The sequence below is a fragment of the Oryctolagus cuniculus genome, chromosome X (genome assembly GCF_051225735.1).
Source record: "Oryctolagus cuniculus isolate XC-2025 breed Fujian yellow rabbit chromosome X, ASM5122573v1, whole genome shotgun sequence".
Lineage (NCBI taxonomy): Eukaryota > Metazoa > Chordata > Mammalia > Lagomorpha > Leporidae > Oryctolagus > Oryctolagus cuniculus.
In genome coordinates this window covers 52,042,369-52,056,241 of record NC_142888.1, presented here as the reverse complement: position 1 = coordinate 52,056,241, position 13,873 = coordinate 52,042,369, and the positions used below count along the sequence as shown (strand labels likewise).

Here is a 13,873-nt window from a genome sequence, read left to right as displayed (position 1 = left end):
TACCATATTGGGCAGTGCAGATAGAAGATATTTACATCATTTCTGAAGATACTACTAGGCAATGCTTTACAGTAAAACAAAGATGAGATGAATAGAAAGACAAGCTTCAGACTGGCAAAAATGTTTTCAAAATTCATATTGAGTAAAGGACTTAAATCCAAAATATACAAAGAATTTTTAAACTCAATAAGAAAACAAACAACCCAATTTAAATATGGATAAAAGACATGAGCAGGTAGCTCACCAAAGAAAATATATAGATAGAAAATAAGTATTTGAAAAGATGCTCAATATCATGTGTCACTAAAGAATTCCAAATTAATGAGATACCACTACATACCTATTAGAATAGCAAAAATCCAAGACATTGACAACACCAAGTGCTAATAAGGTTGCAGAGCTATGGGAAGTCTCATTCATTGCTGGTAGAAACGCAAACTGCTACAGCCACATGGGAAGACTTCTCTGCAGTTTCTTCTAAAACTAAACAGTCTTGGGGCTGGTGCTGTGGCACAATGGGTATGCCTGCGGTGCTGGCATCCCATATGGCCGCCAGTTCAAGTCCTGGCTGCTCCACTTCCTATCCAGCTCCCTGCTATGGCCTGGGAGAGCAGTAGAAGATGGCCCAAGTCCTTGGGCCCCTGCACCCACATGGGAAACCAGGAAGAAGCTCCTGGCTCCTGGCTTTGGATCAGTCCAGCTCTGGCCATTGTAATCATTTGGGGAGTGAACCAGTGGATGGAAGACCTCTCTCTCTCTCTCTTCTCTCTGCCTCTGCCTCTCTGTAGCTCTGCCTTTCAAATAAATAAATCTTAAAAAAAAAAGCTAAACAGTCTCACCATATGATCCAGCAATCACTCCCCTTGTTATTTACAAGTTGGAAACTCATGTGCATGCAAAACATGGATGTTTATAGTAGTTTTATTCATAATTGCCAAAACTTGGAAGCAGCCAAGATGACTTTCAGTAGGTTAATGGATAAGCTGTTGTATATCCAAATGATGGAATATTATTCAGCACTAAAAAGAAATGACTTAGGAAACCACCAAAAGACCTGGAGGAACCTTACATGCATATTGCTAAGTGAAAGAAACCAGTCTGAAAAGATTACCTGCTGTATGATTCCAACTGTATGACATTCTGGAAAAGGCAGAAATACAGAAACATTACAAAGATGAGTGGTTGCCAGCTTCCAGGGAAGGGAGGGAGGGATTAATCAGCGGAGCACCGGGAATTTGAGGGCAGTGAGACTATTCTACTTGATTCTTTAATGGTGGATACATGACATTATATGCTTTTCAAAACTCATAGAATTGTACAACACCAAGGTTGAGCCCTAATGTAAACTGTAGACTTTAGTTAATAACAATGTATCAGCATTCATTCATCAACTGTAACAAACATACCAGATTAATGCAAGATGTTAATAATGAAGGAAACTGCCTGCAGGGGAGGAGGAAAAGGAATATATGAGAGTTCTCTCTACTTTCTGCTCAGTTTTTTTCTGAAAACCTAAAACTTCTCTACAAATAAAGTATGTTAATTAATATTAAAAAAAAAAAAAAGACTGAAGAGGGTGCTCACCAGCATCCAGCAATGTACCTAGGCACCCAGAGTCACAGTTCAGTATTCCTTCTTGTACATCAAAGCTAGGGTGACAATAAAATGTACTGTTCAAACCAGAATACCTGAGGATGAAATGGAGTGTCACAGGAGTAAATCAAGACTGACCCAGAGATAACCAGAAATTACAAACTGGGAGTCCACGAGCCACATCTTACTTCCAAAGTTGTTTTCTTTGGCCACTCATAGTGATGTCCTACACAACATCCTTCAAAATTTCAATCAGTTGCCCACATTTAACTCTGTGGAAACTTTGTGTAAAAGTATGAATTTCTGGCTTTTCTTGGAAAATGGAAAGCTCTGGTCATGATGGGCCCACACACTGCATGGTGGTGAATGGCCAGAGCTGGGTAGCAGCTGCCTGCTTTATGAGCATGTGCCTTCCTAACTGCCATGGACCACACCACTCCCTTTCGTATCTCTTGCTCTAAGCCAAGTGTGAGTTTCCGTTAACCCATCCACTTACTCTGTTTTGGTTTTGTTTTCTTTTGTGGCAGAGTTGACAAAAAGGGAAAACTTATATTCATGTCATGACTTGAAGTAAAAAAAAAAAAATGAAAAAACAATCAAGAGGGCTCCATATGTCTTGTCCCCAGTCTGCTTTACTCACATCCAGTATGAGGCACTTCCAAAAATTTGTGGAAAGATTGGAATTAAAAGATAAGTTTATTTTGGTACAAGAAATTTTTTATATCCAGGTATTGCTTTTTTACAATACACTTTTTCCAAGAACTTTGAAAGACTCCCCAGTATTCTTGGCCTCTCTAGGCATTCAAGTTTGTCCCCTCTAGTCTGAACTCTGCATCTCTGCAGGCCCCAGCCCATGCGGCCTTTAGAATTTTCTCAGGCTGCCACCCACCACTGGAAAAGCTGGACATGAGGGGAAAACAATGGGCATTATTTAAGCTTGCATTTTTATTGTTACCCAGATTCAACATTGCTCATCATCAACTTTTGGTAGAAATTATTTCTGTTGTTTTTCTTAATTGCCTCCAAATGGAACTGGAGAGTGAGACAGAGCAGCAGAGAATATGGCGCCCACCTTTCCTCTCTATGAACTTGTATTGTTGAACACTTTGATATGTAATTCTGTTCACCCCTGCGTGTGCTCATGCCCCAAGCTCCAGCTCTACTTACAGATGGAAAGACCCTCATGCCAGCACCAGCAGCCCCTGTAGGTTGTCCTCAGCAGTGGCACCAATGAGCACCAAAGCATGGAGACAGGAACACCTAAATGGGGCCTGTCTCAGCTAAGGAGTTGGACTGCACCCATAGGCAGAGGGAGCTGCTGAAATCTTTTGGAGCAAGGGAGGGATGTGATCACAGCTGGAAATTATGTGGGGACAGCTCCAGAGGCAGGAGCACCAGTGGAGAGGCTGCTATAGTGACTTGAGTAATAAGAGACACGACTAAAGTGGAGAGAGTGGAATGGAAAGAAGGGTATAGATTTGAAAGACATCTTGGGAAGAGGCTTGGCAACTCATAAGATGTGGATGGGACATGAATGAAGAGATGAAGAATCAAAGGTTGCCCAGAGATTTTGAGCTTAGAGGTATAAAACACCAAAAGTATGAATTAAAAAAGGAAAAAAATTGATAAATTCGATCTCAATAGGCTAATAGGCTCAGTAGGCTAATCCTCTGCCTGTGGTGCCGGCACACCGGGTTCTAGTCCCGGTCGGGGTGCTGGATTCTGTCCCGGTTGCCCCTCTTCCAGGCCAGCTCTCTGCTGTGGCCCGGGAGTGCAGTGGAGGATGGCCCAGGTGCTTGGGCCCTGCACCCTATGGAAGACCAGGAGAAGCACCTGGCTCCTGGCTTCGGATCAGCGTGGTGCGCCGGCCGCGGCGGCCATTGGAAGGTGAACCAACGGCAAAGGAAGACCTTTCTCTCTGTCTCTATCTCACTGTCCACTCTGCCTGTCAAAAAAAAAATTCGATCTCATAAAGTTAACTTTTACTGTGCAGAAGACCCTGTTTAGAGGATGAAAATGTAAGTTACATGCTGAGATAAAATATTTATAAATTATGTTTCTGACAGATTTGTATCTAAAATATATAGCGAACTCTCCTACCTCAACGGTAAGAACAAAACAAAAAATCCAGTAAGCACATGAAAAGATGATCACCCTCATTAGCCATGAGGAAAATGCAAACTGAAATCACAGCAAGATATCACCACATACCTATCAGAATCACCAAAATAAAAAACAACACCAAAAGCTGGCAAGAGTGCTAAGAAGCCAGATCATTCACTCATATATTGTGGGTAGGAGTGTGAAATGGTACAGCCACACTGGAAAATATTTTAGCAGTTTCTTATGAAACTAAACATAGTATTACCATACAGCCTAGAAATTACACTCTTGGGCATTTATCCCAGAAAAGTGAAAACTATGTTCACACAAAAACCTGTACATGAGGGGCACATTTGGCCTAGTGGTTAAGATGCCTGCATCCCACATCAGAGTGCCTGAGTTTATTACCAGGCTCCTGCTTCTGACTCCAGCTTCCTACTAATGTGGACCCTGGGAAGCAACTGTAATGGCTCAAATGATTAAATTCCTGTCACCTGCATGGGAGATCTGGATTGAGTTCCCAGCCCCCAGCTTCAGCCCTCTACCCACCTTAGGCCATTTCAAGCATTTGGGGAGTGAACCAGATGATGGGAGTTCATTCATCTCTCTCTCTCTTCCTCTCTCTCCGTGTGTGTGTGTGTGTGTGTGTGTGTGTACCATCTATAACCATTTTTAAACTTTTTCATGAATAGTCAGTCATAGCAGTTTTATTCATAATAGTCCCCAAATTGGAAACAGCTCAGATATCCTTCAACAGAGTGAAAAACATGGACTGTGACCCATCACTACCATGCATAGTACTCAGCAGGGAAAAGCAACACACATAATACATGCCACAGCTTGAATGGATCTTGAAGGTAGTATGCTGAATGAAAAAAAAAAGCCAATTCCAGAAGTTCATATATGAGTGGACTTCAAAAAGTTCATAGCAAATGGAATTCAAAGATAATTTCTTTTTGTGCAAAAATGTTTTGAAATCCACACCTAGATTTTTCATGATATACATTATCCGTGAACCTTGTGAGTACCTCCTGTACAGTATTATTCTATTTCTAGGACATTCTCAAAATGAAAAAATGTTAGAGATGAAGAACAGATAAATGGTTGTCAGGACTTACAGATGGTGAGGGAGGTGGGGTGAGAGTGACTACAAATGGGTAGCAGGAAGGAAATGTTTGTGGTGATGGAATAATTCTGTATCTTGATTGTAGTAGAGGTTACATGAATCTATACTTGTGAGAAAAATTCATAGAACTATATGCTTAGGCACACACAAGTGTATGCAAAATAGTCAAATCTAAATAAGATCTGTAAGTTGTACCAATGTCAATTTCCTGGTTTTGATATTGAGCAATAATTATGTAAGAAGCCAGCATTTAGGGAAATCTGAGGAAGGGTACATGGGACCTCCCTACACTGTTTATTATCATTATTATTATTTTGCAATTTCTTGGGAATCTATAATTATTTAAAAATTAAAAGCTAAATACAGAAAGCAGAATGAACACTTGATATATGCAAAAAAGTGTGTATGAACCTCAAAAGCATTATGCTGAGTAAAAGAAACAAGTCTTAAAGGTTACATACTGTTTGATTATATTTATATGACATTCTCAAAAAGACAACAGTACAGTGATGGAGATCAGATCACTGTTTGCCAGGTGCTAGGAGAGGGAGGAAGATGTGACTGAAAGGAATTGTATAAGGGGATTTGGGGAATTCTCTGTCTCATGAATCTATGTATGTGTTTAAAAATCATAAATCTACACATAAAAAATGTCAACTTGTGGAGCCAGCCTTGTGGTATAGCAGGTTAAGTTGCCACTTGTGATGCCAGTGTCTCATTTCATAGTGTCAATTCAAGTCCTAGCTGCTCCATTCCCAATCCAGCTGCCTGCTAATGTGCCTGGGAAGGCATTGAATGACAGCCCAAGTACTTGGGCCCCAGCCACCCAACGTGGGAGACCCAGATAAGGTTCCAGACTCCTGGCTTAGGCCTGGCCCATACCTGGCCATTGCAGCCATTTAGGGATTAAACCAACAGATGGAAGATCACTCTTTCTCCCTCTGTCAATCCATCTCTCTCTGTGTTACTCTGCTTTTCAAGTAAATCTTTTTTTTTTTTCAAAAGTCAAGTTTACTGTAGGTTAATTTCAAAATTAGAAATTAAAGTTTTTAATTTGTTCCTTCTTTCTTTCCTTTTCTTCATCGATTCATCCATTTACTGAGTACCTATTATGTGTGAGACAATGTGTGAGTTGATTTTGGAGATCAACTGAAAGACAGCCCTGGTTTCTGCCCTCATAGAGCATTTTCTTATGTCAGAGGAGAAGTTGTCAGTAAGATTGAGAGACTAGTGTTTGTACTTGGGGAATCAGGGCAAGGAGACGACTACCAAAGAGACCAAATGACCTAACTTTTCATTCTTAGAGCCCAGTCCTGTAAGATTTCAAATGATCACTTTTCCTTCCTCTTAGGCCTGAGGGCAGGGGAAAGTTCTCAATCGATATTTCACAGGTATTCACAAGAGAAATTGTGCCCCGGTAAAAGAGGCAATGAAAGATTAGGGGTAGGGGGACATTTGATGCAGTTGATAAAGTGTAAATTCCGAAAAGTCTTGCATGAATATGTGCACTCTGTGTGTGTATGTGTGTGTGACTTAAAACAACCATTTGTTTAGCTCATGACTCTGGATTAGCCATTGAGCTGGGCTCAGCTGGGTGGTTCTTCTGGTTCTTCCTGGATTCACCCAGCATCTGCAGTCAGCTGGGTATCAAAGGCTTCACTCACATGGCCCTAGTTGGTCGGTGCTTGCTGGGGTAACAGGGGTATATGAGCCCTTTGTCTCATCATCGAATAGACTTAACATGAACTTGTTCATATAGGGAGAGAAGGTCACAGGCTTGCCAAGAACAGCAAGAAAACAAGTCTCAAAATACAAATGCTTTTAAAAAAAAAAAAAAACCACCAGCTTTATTGGGGTATGATTCTCATACATTACCTGAATTTGAATTTTGTTTTCTCCCCTGTTTGCAGGGAATCTGAAGCATGTGGTCTAGTTGACAAAAAGATATCGGGTTTCCAGCACTGAGAAGCAGTGCCTGTAATGAAGACAGCGTGTTTATGCGAGCAGTTTGTGGAATTTGTGACTGCAGGGGAAATTTGGAAGAAATTACTTCCTGAAAATTTCCAAGGGGCACCAAGTGGCAGCTGGCCTCCTGGGGTGAGGAGGCAGGCACCCTAGGGTATTCAAGTACACCTAAGGGAAGAGAGAAATATCCAATGTTTAAAGTGTTTATTTTAAAAATACACACAAAACACAGTTTTTAATTGTTGAAAATTATTTTTAAGTGAACCGGGGAGGGAGTTATTTTTATTTTCTTAAAGGGGCAAGCTGGAGGAGATTATAAAATTTTGGTCACCAGTTTGTGGAGCAAGGAGTAACTGAGAGGTACGGTTTGGGTCTCAGGACTATCTAGGTGGAGGAGGGGAATGATCTGATCATCAGACTGGAAGGAGTTGTTTTAGGTTATGAATTGTTTTGTTTTTAATAAAATCTTTGAAACTCACATCTTTGTCTCATTGTCCTCATTGAACACTGCCCTGATAAGAACACATAGTTCTGAACTTCATGTCTCACAGAAAGATTAAGAAAAACCCCGCTTCTTCCATGCTGTGCTCTGGCCCAGCCTGGGAGACTGACCCTGAGTGCTGAACTGCACTGGGAAACAAAGGTGTCCCCAGCTCAAGTCCTGTTGCACTAGGGCTCATCCATGGGGAGGAAAGCACAAGTGCTGCAACCGTGGACAGGTTTTTGCTGGCATCCTGGGGCGGAGCTGCCCCTGCCCAAGGAGGGGTTTAGGGATGGGAATGGCAGGTTGGCACATCCGATCTAAGAGCTACTTCCCTGTCAAGTGTAAATGGACAGTCCATGAGGAAAGGGGGATGATAAGATGGAAAAATGGAGCTGAAGGATAACAAGAGGATAAGGAAGCACCAACCAAATTCATGATCTTCTAATTTGATTTAATAAATATTTATGAAGCTCCTTCAATTGCTGGGACTGCAATGGGAGACAAGGACACAGCCCCATCCTGGTACTTAGGAATTCCCAGACAAAGCAAGGGAGGAGAAAAAGAAGCAGATCCCAACATGTTTCCAGCTATGTGACTAACATAAACCCAGAGCTGGGGGAGCACTGAAAAGGGAGCAAGTTGTCCTGCCCAGGAGACATCCCAGAGCATTTCCAAAGGGATGGTATTTGAGCAGAGCCTAGCGGGGTGAGTCGTGTTTCTCAAGGCCTCCTAGTGGGGGAAGGGCATTCCAAAGAAGGGTGTGGAAAAAGCCTCAGATGTGTCCTGGGATGGGAATAGCCAAGCTTCTATTAAGCAGCCTCAGGACACCTGGTGGGCTAGGAATACCAGTCCCTTCAAATGCCCACTAGGCTAATTATACACTCTTGGCTTAAAGGCAGTTTTACACATGCCAAAAAGATGGGGGGATTTTAAAAAACCCGAGAGTGGGGAAGCACTGAATGGGGCAGTTCAGGGTTGGAGAAGCTCCAGAAATCTGCCAAATGGGAACTCCGACATTGTTAGCCCTGCATGAGCCCATCCACCAAGATTTGCTGTCTCAAATCCTTGCTTAGTCCGGTTTCCACTCCCCTATCCCAGTCCTCTCGAAGGGCCCCTCCCCCAAAGTCATCACCCAAATCCCTGTGAAGGCCTCAGCCCTGGGAGACAGCCATCTGGTAAAGAGTAATGACTAACTGGTGCTCCATTTTCCTTTTCAATAGGAGTGGACTTTGGTGAGGATTTGTCACCAGTACGGAGAAGTGGCAGAAGGCACCTGGGGAACCCTTTGCCATTAAGCAGCCCATACCACCTTCTCCTGACCAAACTGGTGCTGCCTTTCTGAACCTTTGGGATTCCTTTTTCATTTGAAAATGCTAGGCTGTAAAAAAAAAGAAGAAGAAGAAGAATTTTAACTATTTAGAAATTAAAATTTAAATAACCCAAAGGAAGCAGGCATTTGACAGAGAGCAGTTAAGATGGCATTTCAGAGTGCCTGATTTGAGTCCCTGCTCTGCTTCCAATTCCAACCCCCTGTTTATGCACATCCTAAGAAGCAACAGATGATGCTCAAGTGGTTTTGTTGCTAACACCCAAGTGGGAGACCCGGGTGGGGTTCCAGGCTCCTGGCTTCAGCTTGACTCAGCCCTCGCTGTTGTGGGCATTTGGGAAGTGAACCAGAGGATGAAATATCGATCCATGGGCGGGCGTTGTGACGTAGCTGGTAAAGCTGCTGCCTGCAGTGCCAGCATCCCATGTGGAGACCTAGAAGCTCCTGGCTCCTGGCTTCGGATCAGCCCAGCTCTGGCCATTGCGGCCATTTGGGGAGTGAATCAGTGCATAGAAGACCTCTCTGTCTCTCTCTCTCTACTTCTGTAGCTCTTTCAAATAAATAAAGCTTTAAAAAAATCTCTCTCTAATAAAATAAATAAATATTTTTTTAAAAATACCCCAAAGGGCATCCACAAAAGCAACAGGACAGATAAAGAGTTGCTCTGCCCAGAATTATGATGAGTGCGTGGGGGAGGGGGATAGCGACTAAACGGAAATCCACCAAAATGTTAACCAAAATGGGCTCTTGGGGACGAGGAAAGTGTAAGGATGGTTTATTTTCTTCCTTCTACTTTTCAATATTTTCTGAAGTTTTTCGAGGGAGCATATTTTATAATAGGAAAACTAAATAAGTAAACTTAAAAGAATTGATCTGTGGGAAAAGTTAGAGATCAAAGTCAGTTCAAGACACCCACTGAAGAAGAGTGTGTGCTCAGGCCTGGGGCTGTTCTACCTGCCCAGAAGGCTCTGAGCTGACCTGGGAGACTGGTTCATTAGGCCACAGAGGGTCTTTTTAGACAGATTGGCTTGAGAGCAGGGCAAATTTGTACCCATTGTGAGCCTGCCTTTCTTTTAGAAAACAGCCACACACACCCACCCACCCGTGGTGCCTGTAAGGGACCAGCCACGATAACCATAATCCCAATAGTAATTCCACCATTGGCACATGCCCCATTCTACAGATCATTTTGGCTTGCTGCATGTCACTATCCACCCCTACTCGGTGGGCATGACCATCCTCACTTTATAGATTAAAAAATTGAGGCTGGGCTGGCGATGTGGTTAATGGCCTGGCCTTTAGTGCCGGCATCCCATATGGGTGCCGGTTCAAGCCCCAGCTGCTCCACTTCCAATCCAGCTCTCTGCTATGGCCTGGGAAAGTAGTAGAAGATGGCCCAAGTCCTTGGGCCCTTGCATCCACATGGGAGACCCGGAAGAAGCTCCTGGCTTTGGATTGGCACAGCTCTGGCCGTTGCGGCCAATTGGGGAGTGAACCAGTGGATGGAAGACCTCTCTCTCTCTGCCTCTCCTTCTCTCTGTGTGTAGCTCTGACTTTCAAATAAAATAAATAAATCTAAAAAAAAAAAAAAAAAAAACGAAAGAAATTGAGGCTCTAATCAAGCAACGTTGCCAGGTTGTAAGTGGCAGAAGCCGGAAGCAAACCCGGCTGGAACTGCAAGTTCTCTTACTTTTTCCACTGCCCTAGTCTGGTGCCACTGGAGTATTTTTAAACTGTGACTTTGGAATAAACGACCTTCTTATTGCTTCCAAAGTCCAAGCTGGACCGAGTCACACGCAGCTCCTGGGTCCTCCCAATGCAACAACATTAATTAGCTGTGTGCTTTTCAGCAAGTTCCTTGCCCTTTCTGGGCCTGATTATCTACCAGTAAAAGGAGACTAATAATTCTTGCACCTCGTGGGCTATTGGGATGGTGGCAGAATTATCAAAGATAGAAGCACTTTGCAAAGAGTGTCAAGTATTGTGCAGGAGGGCTGCCATAGGAGGGGCCCGGAAGGACTTCTGTCTGCGAACAACCAGTGCTTCCAGGAGGTTTGCAGGTCACTACTGTCTCCAAGGCACACAGAGAACAAGGGGAAAGTGTAGACTGTGTCCCCAACTCAAGGGTTAAGGTAATAACCATTGAAAATGAATATATATTTAAATAAAATATATATGATGTACATATATTTGAATAAAACATCTTTGGAGACATACACAAGAAACTGGGACATCTCAGTCCCCTCCAGGCAGGAGAACCAGGTGGCAAGTGGCAGGGGAGTGAGGAAGACGTTACTCTGATTCTTTCTGTACCTTGTGATTTTTGAACCATGTGAATGTATTACCTAGTGTTTTTAAAAGAAGTAAATACATGAAATTTTTAAATAATTTTTTAAAAAGTCAATGAAAGGGGTTGGTGCTGTAGTGTAGTGGGTAAAGCTGCTGCCTGCAGTGCAGGCATCCCATATGAGTGCCAATTGAAGACCCGGCTGCTCCTCTTCCGATCCAGCTCTCTGCTGTGGCCTGGGAAAGCAGTAGAAGATGGCCTAAGTCCTTGGGCCCCTGCACCTGTGTGGGAGACCTGGAGGTGGCTCCTGGCTCCTGGCTTCGGATCGGCGCAGCTCCGGCTGTTGCGGCCAATTGGGGAGTGAACGAGCACATGGAAAACCTCTCTCTCTCTCTGTTTCTTCTCTCTGTGTGTAACTCTGACTTCCAAATAAATAAATACATCTTTAAAGAAAAAAAGTCCGTGAAAAATTCCCAAACTGGTTTACCTTTGGGGAGGGTAGACCTGCCTCTGTTGCATTCATTGTGAGATGTCACTGAGAGAATAGTATATTTCCAATTCTAAAATATTTCAGACTCTTTCTAAAGCAGAAAGACTTCTTCATAAGAAAGTCAAATATTGTCATTCAACAAAAAAGGAAGAAGAAAAAGGAAGAGCAGGAGGAAAAGGAGGAGGAAGTTAAAGTAGAGGAAGGAAAGAAAACAAATACCTAGATTAATGGTGCTTTGACATCTCTAAGCCCCTACAACAGAAAGTTGCCAGAGTAACACCTCCCCCACACTTGCCAGGGGCAAGCCTAAACATCCTGCTCAACAGTGGGCCCGAAGCTGATCCACAGTAGTGCCTCGGTGCACAATATTTGCACTTCAGCTCAGACTGCCTGGGTTAAAGGCCTATCACTCATCAGCTACGTGTGATCACCGCCCAGTAACTCACTCACTCTGTACCTTAGCTTCCTTGTCTATCAAGACAGGGGCACTACCCAGACCCACCTCATGGGGTGGTTGCAAAAGGCCAAAGAGATAATGAAGCAAAGCACAAAGGAGAGTCCACATTAGATGTCAGTAGGAGACACTCTTCCTGCCCTAAGTGTGAACTTCATTTGGGTAAGGAATCTTCTTTGTGGTTCCCTGGCTTCAGGAATTAGAGAAATGGTTTGTAAATTTGTGTGGCTGTGAATTAGTACATTTTTGGGTGGCAAGAAGCTATAACTATTAGATTTTCCACACTCAAAGGAGGGTTGGGCTTCCAAAAAAGATGAGATCTACAGATACAGAGATGAAGACAAGCATAAATACAGCCTCCAAGGACAGAGACCCTCACTTCACGATCTCTGCCCACCCTGGTCCTTCTGCTTGGAGTGTCCAGAGCTGCCCTGGGCTGGCTCCCTCTCCCCACTCAGTTCTCAGACTCAATGTCACGAACACCCTGCCTACCCCGGGGTAGCCACCCTGCCTGCTCTAAAATATCATTTATCCATATTTTTTTTTTAAATATTTTATTTTTATTCAAAAGGCAGAGTTTCAGAGAGAGAGAAAGACAGAGAGAGGTCTTCCAGCTGCTGGTTCACTCACCAAATGGCCACAAATGGCTAGGACTGGACCAGGCCAAAACCAGGTGCCAGGAGCTTCTTCTGGGTCTCCCATGTGGATGCTAGGGGCCTAGGCTCTTAGGCCATCTTCTGCTTCTTTTCCAGGCACATTAACAAGGGAGATGAATCAGAATTGGGGCAGCCAGGACACAAATTGGTGCCTGCATGGGGTGCAGGGTTCACAGGAATCCACTACACCACAATGGCATCCCCATTTATCATTATCTTATTCATTTGTTCGTGGGGGGGGGATTTTTTTCAGTTCCACCTACTGCTATACTGTCACCTGGTAACACTTAATACCTAGCTATGGAATGGTTAAGCTATGTAATAAGATAAAGCAATGCCTTATATTCTGGGTAGTATGGGGCACAGAGGAGGGACAGGCAATCTAGGCTGGGGCAACAATGAGGACTATAAGCAGACAGTGACACTCCAGCTGAATCTTGAGTCAGGCACTGGGGGGAGAGCATTGAAGGTCAAGGAATTGACATGATTAATGGCAGGAAGCCTCAGGAAATTTAGAGAAGCTACAAGTAGTTTAGTGTTGCTGAAACACAGAATATGATATTATCTCAAAAAGTTCATGGAAGGGGCCAGCAATGTGGCCCAGTGGGTTAAGCTGCTGCTTGCACCATCTTCATCCCATATGAAAGCCTATTCAAGTCCCAGCTATTCCACTTCCAACCCAGTTCCCTGCTAATGTGCCTGAGAAGGCAGCAGATGATGGCCCAAGTTCTTGAGTTCAGTCATCCACATGGGTGACCCGGATGGAGTTCCAGACTCCTGGCTTCAGCCTGGCCCAGCTTGAGCTGTTGTATCCCCACACAGTCTCTATTTCTCTATCTGGCCCCCCACCCCGTCATTCTGCCTTTGAAATTGTTATAAAAAAAAAGTTTATAGGGGCTGGTGTTGTGGAGGAGCAGGTTAAGCTACTGCCTGCGATGTAGGCATCCCATATGGGTGCCAGTTCAAGACTAGGGCTGCTCCTTGCTAATGCACCTGGGAAAACAGCAGAAAATGAATCAAATCCTTGGGCCCTTGCACCCACGTGGGAGACCCAGATGCTCCAGATTCCTAGTTTGGACCTGGCCCAGCCCTGGCTTGTTGCAGCCATATGGGAAGTGAATCAGTAGATTAAAGACCGATCTCTCTCTCTCTTTCTCTCTCTCCTTTCCCTCCCTCTCCCCCCCCCTTTCTCTCTCTCCTTTCCCTCCCTCTCTCTCCCCCTCTCTCTGTAACTCTGAATTTCAAATAAATAAAAAATAAATTTTGGGGAGCCCACTCTGTGGTATAGTAGGTTAAGCCTCCGCCTGCAGCACTGGCATCCTATATGAGTGCTAGTTCTAGTCCCGGCTGCTCCACTTCTGATCCAGCTCTCTGCTATGGCCTGGGAA

The 13,873-nt window shown here is 43.9% G+C and overlaps 2 protein-coding genes across 5 annotated transcripts in view; one reads left to right on the top strand and one right to left on the bottom strand.

Annotated features, from left to right (window-relative positions):
- Positions 1-7,265, top strand: part of HDAC8 (histone deacetylase 8) — a 256,156-nt gene extending 248,891 nt beyond the window's left edge. For all 3 annotated transcript variants that reach the window (XM_017349748.4, XM_008272803.5, XM_089324276.1), the window contains one exon: positions 6,733-7,265. In XM_017349748.4, coding sequence (XP_017205237.1) covers positions 6,733-6,741 — 9 coding nt within the window. In that variant the 3' untranslated portion in view covers positions 6,742-7,265. The remainder of the gene's footprint in view (positions 1-6,732) is intronic.
- LOC149119640 (uncharacterized) overlaps positions 1-13,873 on the bottom strand; it is a 282,520-nt gene that overhangs the window by 247,360 nt on the left and 21,287 nt on the right. The window lies entirely within an intron of this gene.